The 23219-nt window shown below is 37.3% G+C and overlaps 1 protein-coding gene across 2 annotated transcripts in view; it reads right to left on the reverse strand.

Moving 5' to 3' along the window:
• Nucleotides 1-23219, reverse strand: part of LOC134630977 (leucine-rich repeat transmembrane neuronal protein 4) — a 96668-nt gene that overhangs the window by 67338 nt on the left and 6111 nt on the right. Inside the window, exon 2 of one of the 2 annotated variants that reach the window (XR_010094342.1) lies at nt 19914-21539. Coding sequence is in view for 1 of the 2 variants with exons in the window: in XM_063478836.1 (XP_063334906.1) it covers nt 19978-21539 (1562 nt within the window). In the remaining variant the exon portion in view is untranslated. The remainder of the gene's footprint in view (nt 1-19913; nt 21540-23219) is intronic. The other variant, XM_063478836.1, reaches the window with a different exon arrangement.

Genomic DNA, 23219 nt, shown 5'->3' on the forward strand with positions numbered 1-23219 from the left:
AGAAACATGAACATGTAGGCATGGAGGTTACAATGCTGCCAGCCTGACTTTAAATCTCTGCATTTCTTTACCGGGGGAATTTCAGGGTCTGGCTGCTGGGCTGGGGTCAGCATCACCATCAGCTTTATCATCACGCTGAGTTTTTGGCTAGCTGTGTGTATCATGCTGTGCAGATACTTCCAAAGAGCCAAAGTTGTGTGAGCAGCATAATCCAGTTGTTTCTGTCATGGATGCAGTTTGCACTTTACCATCACACTCATCTTTTTGTGCTGTGAAAATTAAAGCCATATCTGTTTCTCTGCAGATCTGTCTCTTTTTAAATACAAATTAAAATCAACTGATTGTATCGCAAGTGCACAGGAAGAAAGCCTGTTTACTTGATTTTTTTTCTTTCTATCCACTTCGATAACTAAAGAGCCTTTGTAACCTAATTAATGTCATTATTGTAACTGCAATGCAATTACTGAATTTCTTAGAGGAAAAGATTACATTATTACATTATTGAAAAATGTAATGTGAATATACTTTGTAAATTACTTTGTAACACACCCAAAACTGCTCTTCATAATTTAAAAACCTAGATGTACAGTTACATTATAGGCTACTTTCTAAGGAAGGCGAGAGCCCTCTGGGGCGTGAAAGTGAACTGTGTTACATATTCCTCCTTATAGTATTTAGATGGTGAAATAAAGGTCAGAGTTGAACATCACAAACGCTCACCAACATAGACTGCATCGATAGACACAGAAACATTTTGTGGCTTGGGTGAGCTGTTATATGTGCCCCAAGTAACGATAACTTTGAGCAGATGGGTTTAGGATGTGATTTCTTTTTTGCAACATTTATTAAATCACTCAGATGAACTCAGTTACGGCTGTGGGAGTATGCAGCCTCACCTTATCCAGAATCATACCTATGATGCATTTGATCCTTGGGATTTTGTGGATAGTGCAGTAAATGTCATAAACATGATGGCTTGTTCTTATCTTTATAGACAACCTTGAGTTCTTAACCTGTGCAAAATTTGTTCTGTTGGACAAAATAAGATTTCCAGTGCCCCTTTTTTCAGCACTTAGCAAAAAGACCTGGCAAAATTGAAAGTGTCTAAGAATGTAAGACTGAAAACTTTGGCCAAGATGTTAAACAAAGATGTTAGCTATTAGAAGTATAACAGACTATAAGTTTACCCTCACTCCCATTGTTTTATGTGGAACAAGCATAGCGAAAAAATAAAAGGTGCAGAATCTCACAGCGACTGAGAGTTAGAGATGAAAGATACAACGCTGCTATTGCTGCAAGGACAGAACGAGTATCCCTTTCATTTATGGCATGGACAGAACAAGTGTCCCTCTCACTTATTGCTGTGTAGGGGGAGCAAGTGCTTGCATAAAGGTTTTATCCAAGGCAACAACTCAACATTAATCAGAACAAGGGGTAAAAATTTCCCAGTTGTCATGGAAACATCCACTGCCCTGGTAACATTGCCCTCATTGTGACAGGCACTTCTTTTACAACGACAGGTGAAATGAAAAACAGCCAAGTCTCATTCTCTGCCAGTCAGCCATTATATATGAACCCTGCTCTCCCCCTCTCTCTCTTATCCATTTCACATCTTTTATTTGTTGCTCCCATCTTAGGAAGACAAACCTCCACGTCTACCTTCTTTTTGCTCAAAGAAAGCCAACACAAACTCAGAAGTTGTTTATAGTGCACAAACAGCTTGCTCCTGGGGTTGTGGTGTCCCAGAAAGCCTTGCAAATGAAGTGGGAGATTAGCTTTCTTAGATCCCCCCAACCCTTTTTTTAATTCCATTCCAAAGACAGAAGAAATGCATGCAAATGTGTGAATGTTGATGATCACTGTTTCTATGGATTTTTTTCCTTCTGTGTAACAAACCATTTAAAGAGAAATACTGTAGTGCCTCTAAAGAAAATAAGGAATAGCATTTAGGTCAACAGGTGATGTATATAACTGATAGTGCTTACCCAGACGCTTGTTCAGCATAGCCAGGATATCTTTCTGCTACCTGCCTTAACTTAACGTAACATTGTCAATGTATAGGCAGTGACACCAAAGTGGCTATCAAGTCAGTCAGTTAACATAGTATTTATCAATCTAGCCATCACATGAAAGGAATGGTGTTGGCAGGATCCAAAAAATCATAAATATGGATTATATTGGTGACAGAATGTTTGATATTTCAATAAATAAATAAATAAAAATAAACCATTTAAGTAAAATATGAAGTGGAAAAACACAGCACACATGGTGTAACAACACAGCTGCTGTAGACAGATCGGAGGTATGAGTCTTTAGAAAAAGAAGGAAAAAGCACTGTTCACTGGTATAATATTCAAACCAGGGTGTAAATGTGAGTGCTACTATATACAGTATGAATAAAGTTTCTCCTAAAGTTTTGCAGGGAAGGAAAGCTAGTGAAAAAGCTTACTGTGTAAGTTAACAAACTTATAAAAATCAAAATTTGATGGATTATAATTGTTACAACTAGGCAAAGACAAATTAATTATTAATAGAGCACACAAGGATGAAATTCAAGCAATAAATTAAGGAAACACAAGATTCTCAATACTCTCACCACACATTGAGGACTAATAAGGGGAATGGGACATGGAAGAGTAACAAGGTACATGTGAGTATAATCACGGGAAATGACTGACATGAAGTAAAACTAAATTAAGACACAAAGAAATAAAGAATAAAAATACAACAGGGAACAATAAATGAATAAATAAATGATCGAAATTGATAACTGATAACTCAATTAAACTAAATAGTAACTAAACTAGCCTAATACCTAATACTACACTAACCTAATAAAAACTGGCACCACTGAATACTAGATGGAACAAGAAAATTAAAAAAATAAAAAAACACCAGAAACTAATAAATTGTACAGTATGATGGACAAAAGGAAATCTCTAAATGAACCACAAAATACAGAGTAAAAATCAGGAAACAGAATTCCTAAAAGAATAAACTTCAAAAATTAAAACCTACACAAAGCCATAACAAAACCTGCAGCTTATGATTTGGGTAAAAATAAGTTTTAGTTTTTATTCTTTTACCTGTCCTCTAATGAAGAGTCGCATGAGAAGTTGCATCTAAATATCTATATTTATGCCTGATGTTCATCAAGGAAAGGCAAACTATTAAAAAACTGTACTTCATTTTTAATGGTTACATTTAAATACTTTACCCCCCTGCTCTCTGTACTCAGAGGTCCAAATAATCTTCCAGGAGTGGTGTCACTATTTTCTGGAGAAAACAGCATTGGTTCATCAAACTGGTCAATGGGTGGTTATTTCATAGCTGCTGATCTCTAATTTGAGCATTATCCGCTTAGGAGAAAGTTAAGTCTGCAATATAAGTTGTCATGGCTATGTATCCAGGTAAGAGGTGAACGCCTTCATAACAGGATTAACCCTGAAGTTAGCTGGATAAGCTTAAATCCAGTTAACAGTACAGGCCACTAGTGAACAACATTTACAGTATACTGAGAATAGCATTTGGCTTATAATCAGATTAAAGCCTGAACAAGAAAAATAAAAGCACCATACAAAGAAACACTAAATAAAAAACAGCCTCAAGTGAAATGAAATTTCAAGCCACTGAAGAGGGATATATACCGCTTAAAAAATAAAATAACATCTTTTTAATGAAAGTTGGGTTACTCCTGATGCACGGTAATGCCTTATATGGTGAAAATATGAAAGGAGTTCCTGGAGGATGAAGGAATTGATACCACTGACAGGCATCCATGGTCTTATGACCTAAAAACTAAAAGAACACGTCTGGGATATTATGTTTCGGTCCATCTGATGTGATTGTTACATGAAGAAAAAATAACATTGACCGACTGTATTCTTCAGTTTCTCATATCACACTGTATCAGACCACATTAAGTCACATCCCATCTACATTGTTAATTTAAATCTTCAATTATTTCAGTCTGTCAAAATCCAAAATGAAAAGAAAAAATGTGTCTGTAACTCTAACCATAATCTTGACCTGTGTGTGTGTAAGGTATAACATAAACTAAACTAAAAGAAATAAGTAACTTTACAGAACAATGAAAGAAAACAGATTTGATATATTTTGAAGAACTAAAATTCAAAATAACTTCTTAAAAAGAACATCAAGAAATAAACTCAGTTTATATTGGCATAGCTGGAAATCAAAATAGATGTACTTGTGTCACATATTAAACTTACATGGTTCATTCAGTACGTTTCTAAAGCACTGGCTGGATCTATAAAACCAAAGATTTGCTAAAGTAACTTATATTTTCTCTTGTTAAACTTACTGTCTAGTGACAGTAGTGGATTACTAAAGATGTGTAGCACTACTAGTGATACAGAAGTGTCCTAATTACATCAGTGTATTTCTTTAAAAGAAACAAGCTAGTGTAATTACTACATTAGGGTCTCTCTCTTTTAGACTTTGTTAATTCTTTTAACCCAGCAGAGGTGTACACTTCACTTACACGTCAAGTTTCTGAAGGCAGGTGTGGTCCTGCATAACATGTATTACACAGATCAGGCCTTAAGTAGATCAGTTCATTCTGGAAAGTCCACTGTTAACTGCAGCAAGGGAACTGTTTAGTGTTCAAGTGTCTACTTGTGGGTATTAACCAAACCTCATATGGAAAGTAGGCCATGCAAATGATGCCGAGCAGGCCTCTGGAAAGAGAAGGCTATAGAAAGACACGGATAGAACCAAAAACCCACACAGAAAAAATGGGCCACATTAAACCACTTAAAAATAAAATGAAATAACATAAGAAAAAACACACCAAAAATATTCCTCAAAGAGAAGATACAAAGCCAATGTGAACAAGAAATGTGGGAGAAAAAAAACTGTAAACTGGAGCAGACTCAGAATAAACAGATTTATGCTCACTGCTCAAGGAGTGTAATGGTTAAGCATGCAGACTGCAGTGTAGTGGTGACTCACTACATACACCAGTTAGAGCACAGAGCCTTGAAAGCTCCAAGATCTCAGGCCCACACAGCCTTGGAGTAACCTGGGATTAGAGACGACGGTAAGGAGCTAGAGGCTCACCAAGCTGTTACACAAACCACCAAAAGCTAACAACAACTGTGTTTTCCACATTTTTCCTAAAGAGGGATCACCCTAGCCACTGGTTTCCCAAAGACGAAGCAACACCCAGTATACAGCATAATATTTCTAAATTAGACATGTTAAACTACATTGTTGAAAATGTTTATATCAGTAATAAACCTTTATATTTCCACTTTAAATTTAAAGAAAGATTGTGCCATCCAAAATAAGCTGCAGGATTTTAAATCTAATCTGAAAAGGAAGTTCATAGCAAAATGCCAGCCAAAGCCTCATCTAATATGGTGACTAAGGTTTGACATTTTAAGCGTTATTATGAGGAGGGCATGAAAGTAAAGGGGATTTTTAGCATCTAGAATTCAAAGGACATCTTTACATCAACCCTTTCATAGTCTGCATACAAACTATCTCCTCCAATTTGAAATAACTGTTAAGAAATGAAAATGCTGTATCTGGCTAATTGCTAGGGATGAATTGATGCCAGATTGATTGATGGAAATGAAAATTATCAACCTACAGAGGACGGAATTCAAAGACACCCTGAAAATGAAATTGAATTTTGCTGAAAATTCATTTAAGCAGCTCAAAATGGTACTCAGTAGTTTATATGGCCCTCACACTGGGGCATGCTCCTAATGACACCATGGAATGGTGTCCTAGGGAATCCTCTCCCAGATTTGGATCATAGCATCACTGAGCTCAAACTGAGGAAAAACCTGGTGGCATCAGAAATAATGTCTTTTTGGGCATTGTTTTTGTTTTGTTTTGTTTTGTTTTGTTTTTCTTTTTTAGTCATTTTCAGTCCAGTCCTTATACCTGACCATCAATCTTAACTTCAGGTATTTTATTATTCTCTGCCTGTTACAAAAACACATCATTTCTTCCCGCTGATTTAGTTAATCTACAAAAACAGATAAAGATAATTTGGCAGGCATAAAATAATATATTTATGCCTGTCAAAACTTTTTTTTAAATAAATTTGGTTCTTTGTTAGTTTAAGGTGTTCACGAGAGAGATGTTTACAGGTCTACAGCCATTTATAAAACACAGTGAAGGATTGGTTTGGGGGTGTATTTCAATTTTGACTGTAGAAAAGAACCATCAGATTTTGCCCTGCCATGCAGTACCATGGCCATTACTCATCAACTGGCCTCCCCAGACCCTGCAACTCAATATTTTTGAAAAAGTGTGAGATCACTTTGCCAAAGAACTGAACAAAAGACAGCCAACATCCAAAGAAAAGCTTTGGAATGTCCTTTTAGAAGTCTGGGGAAAATTCTACTGCATGTTGCAATAAATTAGTGCAATTTCACGTTTCCCTATTCTCTCTTCCTCTCAGTTGATATATATATATATATATATATATGTACACATATGCGCATTTGTGTGTATACACCTTTGAGAATTACAAGAAAGAGGGGTGGTTTGGGGGAATAACGATTGAAGACATGGAGAGAGTGAGAAAGTAAAAACTGGCAAGTGGTGGAAGTGCCGCAGGGATGCAAGATGACCTTGATACACAAATAGTCCATCTTTACTTGTGAAAAAAGGGAATTTGATGAAAATCCCTTAAGATATGTATCACCTTATGGTCCACTGTTAGTAAGGTAGTTCTGTTTCAGGTAATTTTCACCTTTAAATCAATCATTTTTTTCATGTGTTTTCTTTTGAACCTGATGGAAATGTGGGAACGGAACTGACTATGACACATGTGCACTATTAACAAAAACCTCATTAACTTGAACTTGAATTGCTTTTAGGAGTACAGTACAGTGTATAGTAAGTTGTGAAGCAAAACTGAGAGACAGTTGAAGAGACTGATGTCTCTTTATAGTCACTGCATACCATATCTGGTTCTACTTATCATTTCAGCAAACAGATTTTTTTTCCCACTTCTCCAGCAGAAAGAGCTCAATGGTAGCATAGATATGGATATGATAATTTGTTAAACCTGTTTTAAATTGAATATTGAGCACAGTTTTAAGATTTAATTTAGTTTCCACAAACTCCTGTGTAATATATTTGCCTCTTGCTAGTTGTATATTCTTCAATAACTATAGTCTCCAGTGTTTAATTCTTACATGTGGACAGGTGGTGTACAATTGGAAGGCAAAAATTTGAAAGTAAACGATAAGAGAAATTGAATAACAACAACAACAACACCAATAATAATAATAATAATAATAATAATAATAATAATAATAATAATAATAATAATAATAACAATAATAATAATAAAGCCAAGAAGAAGAAGAAGACAAAAAACTCTAGTCTACTGCTTAAAAACAGGATTATTTTCAGTTTTATCAAATCAAAAAAATCCAGTTAATCGATTACTGGTGCTTTGTTAATGAAGAATATGGTAAATCAAAATGACCAAAATAAATAGTTTAAAGTTGTTTTAGGTTAATTAGATACATCAATGTATGAATTTTGCTTTGTTGGTAAAAACAAAAACAAAAATAGATAACATAATTATACAGCTCATTATAAAACCAGAATAGTGCATGAGAATGTCAACAGTTAGTGTTGATCAGTATTCACAGCACAGTCATTTTGAATGGTCATTGCCACTAGTGGAATAACTGCCTCATTATTCTGGGCACAGAGCGAGTGGGCTGGGTTTCGTTGCCCAGCGTCATTAAAGTCAGCCTCTTTGGTTACAGTTACTGCCATATTTGATTTTCCAACCAAGCTGGAGGGATGCATCCAGTGCTTCTCTGTGCCAGTGTTTGCAGATTAGGGTTGTGATCTGCAAGCAGGAGGTGCATCGTTTGGGCCATTGTCCCAGTCATCCAGTGACCACCTGCATTGTGAGGCACTACATACAGTACATCAGTACATAAAGGTGTGCAGGCAATCTCTGCCGCCTACACCTGTCAATTTGTATGGTCCTCTAGTGGCGACACAGGCAACAGCAGAGACAACCATAGCTTTGCCTAAGCTGCACTCTGCATGCAGCACCATGTGTTTGCTTATCACCTCGGAACATACTGCCATTCGATGAAGCCTAAGAATGTGGTAAAACAGACAGAGCAAGAGACAGCAGGAGAAAGTGACAGAGAAATGTAGATGCTGCAAAAAGAATAGACAGCTTATGAGGAAAAAAAGAAAAGCAAAGGAGGAAAGGAAGCATCAGAAGATTGGTAAGTGCGTCATGGATGGGAGAGGGACTAATTAAGGAAGGCTGGATTAATTAGGCTTCCAGTCTGCCTCCCTCTCATACTCCCACCGAGCTTCATGCCAGCTCAGGCCCCAAACCAACTCCCAAAAGCAAGGCCTTGTATTGTTCCACAGATTTCCCATTCATTCAAGGGAATGTGTGTTTTCACTGTCAGTAAAGACCACCATGGGGCTTAAAAATATTCTGGATATTTGGTACATTACACTAAGCACCTAAAAAAAAGGACAGAAATAATCTCTCATTAATTTTACTTGCATATCTACATAAAATGTGTTGGAAGCCACATTTGGTTACCTTAAATTTCAGACAAGACAACATATGTTAATTAAGCCCCCCCACACACACACCTAGGGACAAAAGGTTGCTAAGAAAAAAAATGTCCTCCCCGACTGATTGGCAAGTGGCTGCTTGTGGAAGTGGGCCCAAAAAGATGTGTTTTTTGAGCTTTGTGTGACTGCCTATCCTGATTGCCAATGTTAGGGTAAGTGAATCCAGATACGAGAAAAGATACCCTGGCTATTTTGAAGTTGCTTTGTAGTATAGGGCCCAGGTTAGGTTCCAGAGACAGATATGGAATCACCGTTTACTGATTAATTTGACCAATTTTTTTTTAAATAATTGGATGCAGCTCAGAGAATAAAAAACTAAAACAGTTTCTTAAAGATTAATTCAATTAAATTCTTGATTAAAATCCATAAGATTCTCCCGTGTCTTAAGATAGAGTTGTGATATGATAATTCTGTTAATTTCTGTTAAGGTATTACTGGTCAGTTGTTGCTAACATCAAACTTTTTCACGTGACCAAGCTTGCACATATATAGTTAACCCAGGGTTTCCCAATCTATGTTTCACACAGATGCATGTTCTTGCACACAGATTACAGTGAGCCTTTGTAGCCTAGTGCCACCCAATACCAATGACATTCCCTTCCTTTGACCTGGCCTTAAACTTCACAAGGCCAGTTCCACAAGGAGATGTGGAGCTCCTGCTTCATGTGTCCTCTTTTTTTAATTAACACATGTTCTTGTTGCATGCAGAACATACAAAGGTTGATTAATTTCTCCCAAGATAAACACACATACAAACACATTTCCTTCTGTTCTTAAGAGATTTAGCTAGACTGCATAATACAGGATACTATAGATTATGTGTTGTTTTATCACCCCTTTGGAGATATGCGTTGACTTCACATTCTCTATTTGCAGTGGACAAAAAGCAAACTCACAAATAGATAGAAGTCTTTATATGGCTACTGGTCCTAAGAGAACTTTCGCATGTTGTGCTCATCTTTTTTCTTCTCCCATTCACCTATTTGGCACATTGAATTAATTTAACACCTGCTACTCATGATATTGAACTAATGTACAAAGTGCTAAAAGTAAGCACAAAGTTCACTATCCAAAGTCACTGTGAAAATCATAGGTGTGACGGGTGTGTGTGTGTGTCTCTCTCTCTCTCTCTCAGTGTACGTGTGTTCGCAGCAATACATCTCTTGATGTTACCCCTAAATTCCAAACTCCTTGATGTTGATGACAGAGAAACCCTCTCCAAGCCAGAATGTAATTAAAATCTGCCTTTAGCTTTCCTTCACATCACATCCTTGGCTCCTTCTAGGATGGAATATGATGGGATGAATATTTATTGTGGGTCTTGTCTCTGAAGGGCTGCATGGAGAGGCTTGAGTAAAACAAAGTAGGGAAAAAAGCTGGTTTTGCCATTTCTGGCCTGATTGACGCTCCAGCTTGCAGCAAGTAATTCATTCTTAGAGGGAGGCACAAGTACCCCGCTCCTTCTCCCAGCACAAGTTTATGATAATCCTAATAAATTATGATACGCTGCACAGACATTAAAAACTGTGATTGGCACTAAATCAAACAGGCTGTGCCTCTCAGGTCAGAGAGAGCTGAGTGAGTGTGTGTGTGTGCCCTGCTCCCCCTTCCAACTATCAATTTTTCTATGTCCTTAAATCCTACATCACTCCTAGTCCACCTACCGATTTCTCTCTCTTCTCTCTTTTTGTCTACTCCTGTCTTTGGCTCGACTTGTAATTTTCCATTGCTTTTCTGTGCCCTTTCAGTAGCACACCTTTCTTTGCAGCTGACTTGATAAATCTAGGTGACAGTGTAAAATGTTCCACTGGAAAAGAAAAAAAAAGTCTGAGAAATAGAGTACGGCCCTCAGTACCCTGGGAGTGTGTGTTATTGTACCTTCTTCGTATTTGTCATGATTCCCTGCACTGCTCTGTATGTACCTTTATCCTTTCTGCAGCTGATTTAATTCATGGTTGAATGGATAACCAGATTGACACCCACTACTTTAATCTTAGTCAAACACTCATGTGCACTCTGCAGATTATTCTACCTTCATCAGCTATAGCGGTCATAGGTCCAAAACATCAATTTGTTGACGCAAATCTGGTTAGCCTGATGTTGATTACTGCCCTGTGCTGGCCCTTATTATGAGGAAATTGAAAAAAAAATCTTCCACCTGCCTTGATTAAAAAGAGCGAGCAAAAAAAAAAAAAAAAAAAAAATTTGCTTAACTGTCTAATTTGCGGGTATTTCATCACTAGAAAAAATGTGGGAATGTAAAATTTCATTAGTATGGGTCAAGTACACAACTACTTCTGTAATGGTTCTCTCCTCCGAAAATAGCACTGCTAAAAGTTGATTATGTCACAAGCGAGAAGCTGATCAGACAGATAGTTGGATTTAGATTTATATATATGTCGTATGCATAAGTTCAATAAGGAAGAGAATCACTCATCTGCTTGCTTTCCTGGGTGTTCAGCTGCTTTTCTGTTGTTTACATGTCTACCGCTTTCCCACGCTGTCAATTATAATGCTGACATCATTACAAGCCTCAGTCTTCATCATCACCAACACCAGCCTAAATATGTTAATTTCTCTACCTCGATAAATCATGTTCAATTCTTCCAAGTGATCTCGCGGATGCCATTATCTACTACAGACACATAGCTTAGGTGGATTTTTCTAATCATCATTATCATCATCAACATCACCATCGTCATTACCTGTGATCATTATAACATTGGAATTGACATTTGAATACAGGCTGGGGCGGTGGTTCCTAAGTAGCGTTAACAGCTTCATGGCACAATCAATCTTTAACATATTCATTGTTGGTTTTGTCAATAAGGTGCTTTTATTACCTTGCTAATGTGATCGATAAGAGGGACCATTATATTTTACAGTCCTGCTGTTTACTGTTGAACATGACCTCAAACTACATGACATTTGATATGTTGACCATGCTGTACTGTAACGAAGCTTTTGGATGGACTTTGTGTAATGGGAGCAATGTTCTCTCGTTCTCATTTGTTTTTCATAAATGCCTTGATTTGGATTGGGACCTATTAAATCTCCCTATTAAAGACAAGAGGCAAAGCAGTGCAAAGAATTACATATCAGTAGGTGGGAGTCAGTAGCCTACACTGGGAAAGAGAAATCAATACATATTAGCATGTGCACTATTGAAACATTTGGATAAAAACTCCTGATTTCATCTGGGGCTCCTAAATTGCTAAAACTGGTACTGGATGACGCTCTTTTTGTGTTTACATGATTTTCTTTACTGCTTAGAAATTTGGGGTCAGAATACAAAAGTGAAGCTGTTCAAGAACAGAAGTGCTCACTCATGAGAGGTGGACATTTTCATGCAGTAGAAGACAACTTGATTCAGAATTAAGCAATAAGACCACAGTGTGGGATGCTGGAGGATGACAGAGACAGGTAATTAACTAAAAATAATATGTGCTTGACACAGCAGAGAAAAGGTCTTTAAAAGGAAACAGGAGACACAACAGAATGAAACCTCAGAGAATAGCATAGATGAAGGTTACTTTTGTATGTCGACATGAGTGGATGCAACACATGCAGGCAGCCTTCTCAACCACCTACATACTGGAGAAGGATCAGACTTGAAAGGGAGAAGAAATTTCATTAGATTTCCACATCACTATATTTCAGCCACCCACACCCCTTCATGTACATTTTTTTATGTAATGTACGGCATAAAAAAAAGCAGCAGTACATCACAGAAGCATCAGGAATTTGATGTCTGATTGCTTTTGCTACCTTGTTACATTTTTGATGGTCTGGTGCAACAGGTAGAAATGGAATTGCACTTACATGTGCACATGCCCTTTGATTTAAATTATGCATGTAACATGATTTGAGTGAACTGAATTTGAAAATGACAAAAAGTTAAATGTTCAAGTGTTCAATTTTTTTCTGTATTTATTTATTTGTTTGTTTATTTTGATTTATTTATGTATGTATGCATTTATTTTATTTATTTATTTATTTTTATTTATTTATTTGGGGGGGGGGGGTGATCATCATTAAGCAATCATTTTAATCCTATATAAACAATGTTTAATTAGTCTTTTGGTGAGAATACTGTCCTAATAATTGTAGTGACTTTAGCATTATTTACGTCTCTCTCTACGTCTCTCTAATTGCACCCACTTTTCCCAAACTGCTTATCTAATTTAGGGTTGTGAGTGGGGGTGCTGGAGTCTGTCCCAGCTGCCTCAGGGCAAAAGGCAGGGTACATCCTGGACAGGTTTCAAGCCAATCTGAGCCAACACAGAGAGAGACAATCATTCATGCTTACATTCACACCTGGTCATCCATCCATCCATCCATGTATGGTCACTTTAGAATAGCCAGTTAACCTGCCATGTATGTCTCTACACTATGGGAGAAGGCCTGCATAGTCAGAAAGAACATAAAATCGTTTCAATCTCAGTTAAACAAAAAATTTAAAAAAATCCAACCTTGCAATGCAAATTCTGTTCCAAAGTGCCCTTTAATATAATAAGAACATGGCCACTTTCCTAAGTGCATTGGAAGTTTGATATGGCCACATGGGGTTAGGTTGGGTCTTGTACTGGACTTACTTTATTATCTTCAAAAAAAGAAAGAAAAGTTTAGAGCCATCACTGATCAGAGGATGGACAGCTGTCGGTGGACAAAGGCCTGTGTGTCTTTGTGGACACGCGCCTGCCAATCTAGCTGTCAGGTCTGGATGACTGCCTGATTTCTCTGGCTTTCTAACTGCTTCTCCTGTCTGCCTGTCGATTGCTCCATCATGTTGAATGTTCTTCTCTGCCAGGTTCACTTGCCCACCTGTCTTACTCCACTTCAACTCAGAGAGCCTGCCTGTTCTTTTTGCCTGTTGAACTTGCTGGACTTTAATACTGTCATCACCAGTGAAAGCAGTGGAGAGACAAGATGTTTGGTTACAATAGCTTTACCCCATCCTTGGTTGCAGGTTGAAACTATTGGGATGAATATTCTTACCACATCCATTCAAACTGAATAATGAGCTTATGTTTCATTGCATGGTTCATAGGTAGGTATAAAAGCACTACACAACAATACAAATATTTACTAAGAAGTACAACAAAATACCCAGAAAGACACTGACATTTAATGGATGCACAGACCTGTGTGATTTTTTTTTATACTCTTACTGTAATATGCTCTCAACCCCCACCACACAAAAAAGATAAAGCTTTTACCCTTTCTTTTTATTATAGCAGTTAGTTAATTAGGATGAACTGTAATATCATATAACAACTCTTTCAAGAAGTATGGAATTGAGACTTTTGTTCCTTGAAAGATGCAGTTTTAATTCCAAGTAATATTCTTGACACCAGGCCCCAAGAAACCTATTAACACAAACTATATAACTGACTTTGGAAAGCTAAAATATTTTCATCTGACAGCAATGTTATGCTACGATGACGGCCTAATTATACTTGACTTATTGTCAATTCATTAAATAGGACATCATTTTCCACCAAGAGCGAACTAGCCTGCATAACTTCTGCAGAAGTGCTTGTTTGAATGTACAGTGTTTCGAAGAAGAAAGAAAAGAAAAGAAAAGAAAAGAAAAGAAAAGAAAAGAAAAGAAAAGAAAAGAAAAAGTAATTAAATATGCCCATCACAGAGTTGGCTTGGATGCTTTTTATTTCTTCATTTTAAAGCATTTTGAACCTGAACAGATGTTCCACTGCTGGTACTTAGTAGTCTACTTACATGCAGATCCATGGATGAGTCATCTTCATTTTCATATTACCTGACCCTAACTGATTTACAAAAAAAAGAAAAGAAAAAAAAAAGATTTGAATTGAATTGCTAACAGGCAAAGTGGTTTGGGGTTTTGGGGCAGTTCAACCTAACTGAAAATGATACTATTGATTAGAATTTTAGATTGATTTTTTTTGCTTGTTTTTTGTTTTTTACAAGTTGTTTGTATAGTGAAATCCCAAAATAAGTGTAACTACAATATCTCACTTCTTTCAGTCCTATACTGTATCTGAGTGCTGAATGAAGATTCACTTACTCTGATAATAGTGAAACAGCTTGCCCTATGTTTAAGAAACACACAGAAGAATCTAAAAATACTCATTAGGCCTGATGGATAAAATCAGCTACTAATATCATTATGTTTAATATGCTATGCAAAGCCACAGAAATCACCAGAATCTGATTGAGAAGAAATATACCCTATAGCAAAGTGATCAAATTGGCTGTAAGGTTATGTCATACTATAATACATACCAGTGTGATGGTTAGTAGATAGGAGTTTAACTGTATAGAGTCAAGCTAATGATTGATTGATCTTGTTAATGTAGAGGTCTTAGAAACTACAGCATGAAATGGTTCAAACGGGTAAATATGGAAAAAGGGAGAAAAAGTGTTTTCAAAGTGTTTTACAATATTATAAATACAAATTAGATTTATGTTAATTGCTGCATTTCTGTAGCAACTGAACTGTTTCTTTAATATGAATAGTTATCGATATTGCATGTTTTGGGCTCAGGAACAGTATGTGCATGTATTGGATAATAGTTACAAACTTTAAAAACAATTTTTTAAATTGATGTAACTGAAAATAAACATTGATAATTTGGGGATGTGATATTACTTGTTCTCTTCTAAGTAAATTGGCTGGACTTTATAAAGCAAGCCATTTTTCAACCACAGAGGAGTGAGGTGATGGTGTGGGGGATGGTGGTGTCAATAGCAGAGGATAGTAGCTGGTAAAACATGCAAGACACTTCTGTAAAACAAATGAGCTCTGCTTTGATAAATGGCTTTGAAAGTGAACAGACCAGTAGGAGGAAAATAATAATAATTGCCGTGCAAGAGGGCACAAAGCAAGTACATCAGATCCAAATTGTAAAAGATTTTTTGATGAGTTTCACAAAAAGAAGAAAAGATAACAAAGGCAATGTATCAGGAAGCTTAGCATTAATGATGCACTTGGGTTGCTTTGTAAAAATTGTGAGGAAAAGAAAAGTGGCTTGCCTCTTTTCCAGGTAATGTAATTGCTATATTGGTGATCTAACACCCTCATTAAGCATGGATCAAACAGCAGCGGAGAAAGCAGCAGCATGGAACCAGAGTGTGAAACAGACAGGATTAGTGGATGAGAGAGATGTTCTCTCACGCGCAGTGCATGTTTGAAGTCTCCCACATGGCTAATTGTAGACTGAAGACACTAGCATTGAGAAGTTCAGCCTCCCCACTGAATCACAGATAGCTCACTTGCCCTTGGCTAGCCTCCCAGTGTTTGTGTTGATTTTTTTCTGAGCAATTAACAATCTGACACCATGACCTCGGACTGACAAGAGAGGGAAAGAAAACAGGGAAGGTACTTCTTCCATTTCAGTGCAGGATCTATTAGGACTTTAACCTCTGAAATGTTGACATATTCTAAAGAAAAAAAACATTTAATTTTGCAGCTTTTAAGTATGCTCTTTAATACTCAAATATTCCACAGAACACCAGCTGTAAAAATATTATAACCATATTACAGTGATTATTATAAAGTTCTAGAATCTATAAATTAACATGTGTCTAGTATTGATTTAACTCTCGGTTAATCCTATATAATTGGCTACAGATGTTAGATAGTTGCCCTGTAAGAGGCTGACGACTTGTCCAGGGTGTACTCCAAGTTTAGGCCAATGACAGCTGGTATAGGCTCCAGTCCCCTGCAACCCTAAATTGAAAAGCAGCTAAGAAAATGGTTGAATGATGGATATGGTTGTGCTTCACTATTCCTCAGGTCTGGACTATATTTTTTTTGTTTGGTTGGTTTTTTTTTGTACTTTATCACAGTTGTTGTATGAATTATGAATTATGTGTTCTTAATGACTAAATGGATTTCAGATTATTAATTTTCTTTTACTTAACCGATTGTTTAAAACAACTGATAATAATTATTAATAAATAGATTTAAAATATTTTCAAAAGAAGTAAATATCATAGTAGATAAAGTAAAGAAGTGGATATCATATAATTCTTTTAATTTGTATTTTTTTTAACTGTCAAATATGTCTGGGCAAAACAGAATAGTAATGCAGTGACAATCAGCCAGGGTGACATTATAGTAAGTGGGTGACTGTAGTTTGGAAAAGGTCACTAGAAGTATCAGAAGAAGGGATGAGGAGGGTGAGTCAAAAGGGCATGTAGCACTCCTGCTAGCAGGAATTAGTTTCAGAAATTGCTAAGAAAGGGAATGCATGAGGTGTGCTGGTGGCATAATCAAAATCTGTATCTAAGAACAACTTTGTGTACCATGCAAAAAATGTACATATATGTTGTTTACTTGTGATTTTTGATGGGTCAGCAATGCAGAAAAAACTGGCCAGATCTTGATCGAAGTTAAAAGGCAATCATGTTAGACACTAAAAGCAGAGTGAGCCACTGCCAAGATTAGTGCTGCCATGGACGTAATCCACCACGTATGGTCTGCAAACCTATTGGTTTGGAGATGCCATACTCATGATGACTACTAAATATGATAAGCTGCCAGTGAATCTAATGGAGAACCCTGGAATACTATGCATGATACTATATAATGCTATACTCAAACAGTAGTGACTTCTCAATCACGCCCTAAACCATACTGTGCTTCATCCTCTATTCTGTTTTACAAAATAAACACACTGCGTTAATGAATACCATACTCATCTGGGAATTTTTACTTAAATGATCAATCAAGTGAGAAGTACATAGAATGATAGCATGGAACTCTAATAGAGTTATATGATATCGAACTTCTTATTAGCACTTTAAGGCACTTTCATATTGATTTTTTTATGTTAATACATTATCCATTTTTATATACATTCCCAGAGTGCAGCTAGAATGGAGGAGCTCAAAGTATGTTGGAAAATTGCTATTGCACCATCTTCAGGCAATTCACTAAAAAAGCTCCTAAGCTCCAATTCGTGTCAAGTGGACCTGGATAATGATAAAGGACAATCATGTGAAGAGGTCCTTGGTTACTATATAGTGATGGAATAGAATCAACTATATAACAGAAATGTTAAGAATAAAACAGGAGGAATAAGGAATGCCCCCACACAGGAAGGATGAACAGACATGAATTGCTATATCCTCAAGCCAGAGAAGAGGAATTGAGGCTGCAAGGTGGGCAGAGTGCAGCTGTGCTGCTGTGTTCTGGCAAGTGATTTATGTCTATGCAAAGGCAACGAAATGTAGAAACAAGATTGGAGCACATTCTGAGATGAACTTAGGACTTTGTGGATGGCTGACTGATAGTTCCTGTCTCCACTCAACAATGTTCTAAGATAGCCCAAATAGATAAGGCTGAAGGGAAGGCATTTTAAGTATAGCTTAAAATTGTTTAAACAAACAGTTCAAAATATTTTAAGGAATATAGCTGCAGCTAAAAAAGCTGAAAAAGCCTGAGGCCAAAATGGAATAATTTGACAGTAACTATTTCCTATAGGTGTGGCAAGTTAATTAGGATAATCTAGAATGCCACAGCAATAGGCACTGAGTAAGGTTTGAATGGAATATAATTAAATAAATGCACCAGTAAACACTGGAAATGATCACAACAAGGAGTCTATACTGTTACATATGCTACCTCTTCACATACCTAGCTTGAATGAGATATTTAGATCTGCATGTTCTAAATCAATTTTTAATGAACAATTTTAACATATAGTTAATATTTTTTAAGTAACTAATATTTAAATTACACAAAGCAGCAATAATAAAACCAAACTACATGAGATCCAAAACAACTCTATAATAAATGTTAACTCTTTAAGCTGAGTATTTCAGTTTGGGTTGAAACCACAAAATAACGCAAATCAAACAAATAAATGTAATAAAATATAATCAATTAAAAAATTATCGGGTCAAAGTCAATATAAATCACTGTTATAGAATGAAATGTGTCAAGGGGAGGTCAGGGACAGCAACAACAACATGGCAGCTGCTCTTCTTGTAATCAAACCACTGAGAGCTACCTGCAAGAATTACATGTTACCAAGTGACCTGCATCCAGGGAAGCCAGATAATCAGTAAAATAAATGAAAGAAAATGTGGATGATCAAGCCCATTTACTTAAAGTTGAAAACTCTGTATAGAGTTATTCAATCAGACACAACCTGCAACCCTCTGAGTAAAAATATTATTCAATGGAAGTGCCAAGAAAAAGAAAAAAAGGGCTAATAATGTCACAGCGTAAAGAATTAAGCTATCTCATGCACAAGATCACCCTGACACCCATCCTTAACCATATGTTAAAAATGCCCTGGTTAAACAGTCTTTAAAAATACTGTATATTTCAAAGGAAGCTTTGCTTCTGAAGAGAAATAAAAAAAGTTTAACCAAGAATGATACCATGTGTTAGGTACTCAAGAGTGTTGAAGCGACAAGCAAAAGGAGACGACCAGCATTCCCATACTATTATAGTCTGTAAATACTGTTTTGAAGAAATTCACTTGCCTGTGTAAAAGAAAATTCAAAGGATTCTCACTCCTGTTGGAACTATCAAAGGCTGTTTTTTTTTGTTGTTGTTTTTTTAGTGTGTGTGTTTGTGTGTGTGTCATTTTTTTTTCATTGCCTGTGTTAACTGAAGTGTGAAGTATGCATATGGTTTATGCATGACTAATCAATTAAGCAAGGGAGTAAACAAGTGAGTAACTTCAACAACTCAATAAGAAAGGAAGGTGGAAAACAGAAGTTCTCTTTGGGGACAATAAGATTATGTATTTTCCACCAACTTCTCAAGTCATACAAAAATGTGAAGTCCAACCAACTCAAGGAAAGCTCTCTTCAGTGACAAGAGTCTCTATTAGCATTCACATCCGGTGTCCATAAGTGAATCTTTCCACCATTCAGCTATTCTCTATTCACAATACTTCTCATCAAAAACTGAATAACGGTAGAGCAAACACACAAAGCACAAAGTCTGTGATATGCAAGCAAACAACTATCTAAACACGTACAAATGTCTAACCACAAACAGCGTAGCTTAATCTCAAGATTACGAGGAACAGGGTATGTAATCAGTCTCATTTATCTGTATTTCTGTACCATTCTGTGGCAAAACAAACATTTGCACCTCAGCAGAGATTATGGCTTAAGCAAATACACAAACAACCATGTGAAAGCAAGAGATATCTTCTTATACACACAGTAATGCTGAAGCCATCTCTTTTCATTCAGTAATAATCCATGGGAATACAGTATTTACCAAACCTACTGGGTTAGGTTAAGTAATCAAGTACCAGACTAATTTTTATTAAAGCAGTGTAAATAATTACCTCTGGTCGCATCATTGTGGACCGAGTTTTTTTTTAGGAGTAGTGGCGGTGGTGTGGGTCATACCTCGCATTCTCGAGAGCCTGAAATGGTATAGGTGCAGGGTCCGGTCCCATTGACAAGCACATCCATGGCCTCAGAATTGGTGGGCTTGTAGTCCACATAGTACTCCTGCAGGGGAGAGCTCAGTGTGCGCTCCGTCTCTCTAGTTTTCTTGCGACGTTTGCGAGCTGCTGCCGAATGCTCCTGCAGTTGCTTGACACTGCTAGGATAGCGCTTCCATGATACATATATTACTAACAGGATCATCGCAACAGAAAGAAAAAGGGCAACACTTCCAGCCACAATCTTGTGGAAAGACACAGGCTCCAAGTCTTGCTCTGGGGGTAGTGCTACAGGTGGAGTAACTGCTGAAGATGTAGGACCCCTAAGAGATCCCTCACCTCTCTTTCCAGAATCAGTGGGTGAAGCAAGGATAGCTGGGCGATGCTCAGTTTGGGCAGGGACACTAGATGGGTTTGGAGGAATACTCACTGTGAGTGGTGTTGCTTGGTTTGATTTACAAACACCAAAAGCTTCAACTGCATCCATCACTTTTTCACCCTGGGCTTTCTTCGGGGAGGCGCAAATCATGGTGGTTTCCTTTGCCCCTCTAAAGTTTCTCAACCAGGCCACCAATGGGCAGATGGCAGGGCCACAATCCCATACATTCCCAGCTAAGCTAATCATAGTCAAAGAGATCCAGGCATCAACTACCTCCTGGGAAACATTGGTCAGCTTGTTGGAATCCAAGTTGAGTGTTTGCAGGTTGGGTAAGCATTGGTAAACTGCAGCATCTACTTCTGTCAGCTCATTCCCCGACAGATCCAGTTTCTGGATGGAGACCCAGGTCCAGGTCAGGCCCTGGTTCATAGAGCGAATCCGATTCCACTGCAGGTAAAGAGCCCGCAGATTGTAGAGGCGAGGAAAGTGAGAAAAATTGATCTTTGAGAACTGGTTATGCTCCAGATGCAGCTCAGTGAGTTTGACCAGGCCAGAAAATGCATTTCGAGTGATACTGCGCAGACGGTTGTAGCCCAAATCTAGGAACTCAAGATTTCTGCAATCTTGGAAAAGACGCATTGGAATAATTTTAAGAGAGTTTGAGCGTATGTGAAGGCTGAGAAGCTTCCGTAGGCCCTGGAATTGTCCAGGTTGCAAGGCTTGCAGTTTATTGTACGAAAGGTCCAAATTACGCAAATTAGGGACAGGGTGGAATGTGGTGTTGTGGAGAGATGTGATCTTATTGGAACTCAGGATCAGTTCTTTAAGTCTGCGGACCCCCTGGAAGGCCATTGCATCCACAGATGCAATGTAATTATGGTCCAAATAGAGCCAGATGAGGTGGTTGAGTCCTACAAACTGGCCTGCACGAAGACTGGCGAGGCTGTTGTATCGTAAAGACAGGCCCTCACAGCCTCCTGAGAGGTTCTTGGGGACATCACGAAAGGCGCTTGACTCACAGTAAACAATTTTTCCATCACAGCGACAACTCTTGGGGCACTGGCGCTCACTTAGAGATGGATTTGCTGCCAGCCACACCTGCATCAGGAGTTGGACCACTAGCCAGCGACGCCGCAGAGCAGAGCCTATAGTGAGGGAAGGGAGAGGGACAAAACAAAATGGAAAAGAAAAAACAAAAAAAGAAGGGGGGGTTATAAAGAAAAGACTTAATACAAATTCGAAAACATTTAAGCCATATTTTTTAATTAATTTTATAAACAAATACATTTTTTCTTTTTTGTATGAGTGAACAGAAAATGTATTTATTCACACCCAGACATGGCTTTTTACCCACGAACAGGGGCCACAATCTTAGCAGTTTTAGCAGCAACTTCTGATGAAGTGTCCTCAGGTAAACATCAAGTGCTGTACCTGCACTTATACATTTGGATGACTATTTTTACTTATGAAGTCAGTATACTAATACAAAAACTGAACTTTTTGACCTCCGTAATAAACACAGGAATTGTTGTGGATGCATCTGAAGGAAAAGTCCCTCACAGTACAGCAAACATATTTAAAAAGCTTAAAACCAACTTCACCAAACAAGAAAGTCAGGACAAAGCATAAGTGCTGTTAAGGATGAAGGATCCATTTTCTTAGCCACTCATCTGATTTACAATTATGCAAAAACAACCTCAGATGAACAATTACACTAAATGTTATTTCTTTAAAAGCCTAAATGCTGTGCAGACTACATGCAGTGGGGAAAAGTACGCTCTTACTGCTTCCATAGATTTCAAGAGGGTAAATTGCTGCCACATGCTTCTAATCGGCAACACTTGATTAATTGATATGCATTGTAATTTTCCTACCAAATATGTGCATAGCTGATAAAAATGTGCAAGTTTGGGGTTTCCGAATTTTGCCTACGGACATTACAATATGCAGACTGGAGAAACCCGACCACTGACCTTTGGATTAGTGGATATTCCACTCTACCTTTTAACCTTCTCCAATGTTGTAGGAAATATTTTCGTAGCACATTTTGGGCCCATTACTACCAGTTATTTATCACGTAAATGCCACAGCTTGCCTGTGTATTGTTGCTGACCGTGTGCATTCCTTTATGGCTGCAATTTTCTATCATCTAATGACTACTTGCAGCATAATAATGTGGACCATGTCATGACCAAAAGTCATTTCACTTCAATGGTTGACAGTGAGTTAAATGGATTTCAATGGCCTTTCCAATCAGCAAATTATAATCCAGTAGAATACACCTTTGGGGTGTGGTACAATAGGAGATTCAGGGCTGAATGTGGATGTGCAAATCTGGATTTTATGATACAACAATATCACCGTGGTACACAATCTCAAATCAACAATTATTTTAATGGACCCCCACATTGCATTATCGTGTTCCTAGACAACTGAATAGTGGATGCATATCTTTGCAATATGCTGGTTTTAGAACAGCAGCACCTTCCTAACAAAGCACCATAATTTCTGAGCTATAAAGGAATAGCAATCTATTTTCAGGATCATTATCTTAGCTTTTACTATGAGATTAAAATCTGAAAAACACATAGAGAAAAGGAAAAAATTTAACCCTTCAACCAAAGAATAATTTAAGAATGCACTGCCTTAAAATCTACTTTTGTTAGGGATTCCACTATCAATAAGTGATATAAAGAAATGTTATTTACTTATATAGCAAAGTTGACATCAGTTATTTTTGATGTCATTGTCTCTGCAAGTTTACAGTGAATACACACTGAAAATCAATGTTGAGAGAAGAAACTTTACACAATCATATCTTTATC

The sequence above is a fragment of the Pelmatolapia mariae genome, linkage group LG7, assembly GCF_036321145.2.
Source record: "Pelmatolapia mariae isolate MD_Pm_ZW linkage group LG7, Pm_UMD_F_2, whole genome shotgun sequence".
Lineage (NCBI taxonomy): Eukaryota > Metazoa > Chordata > Actinopteri > Cichliformes > Cichlidae > Pelmatolapia > Pelmatolapia mariae.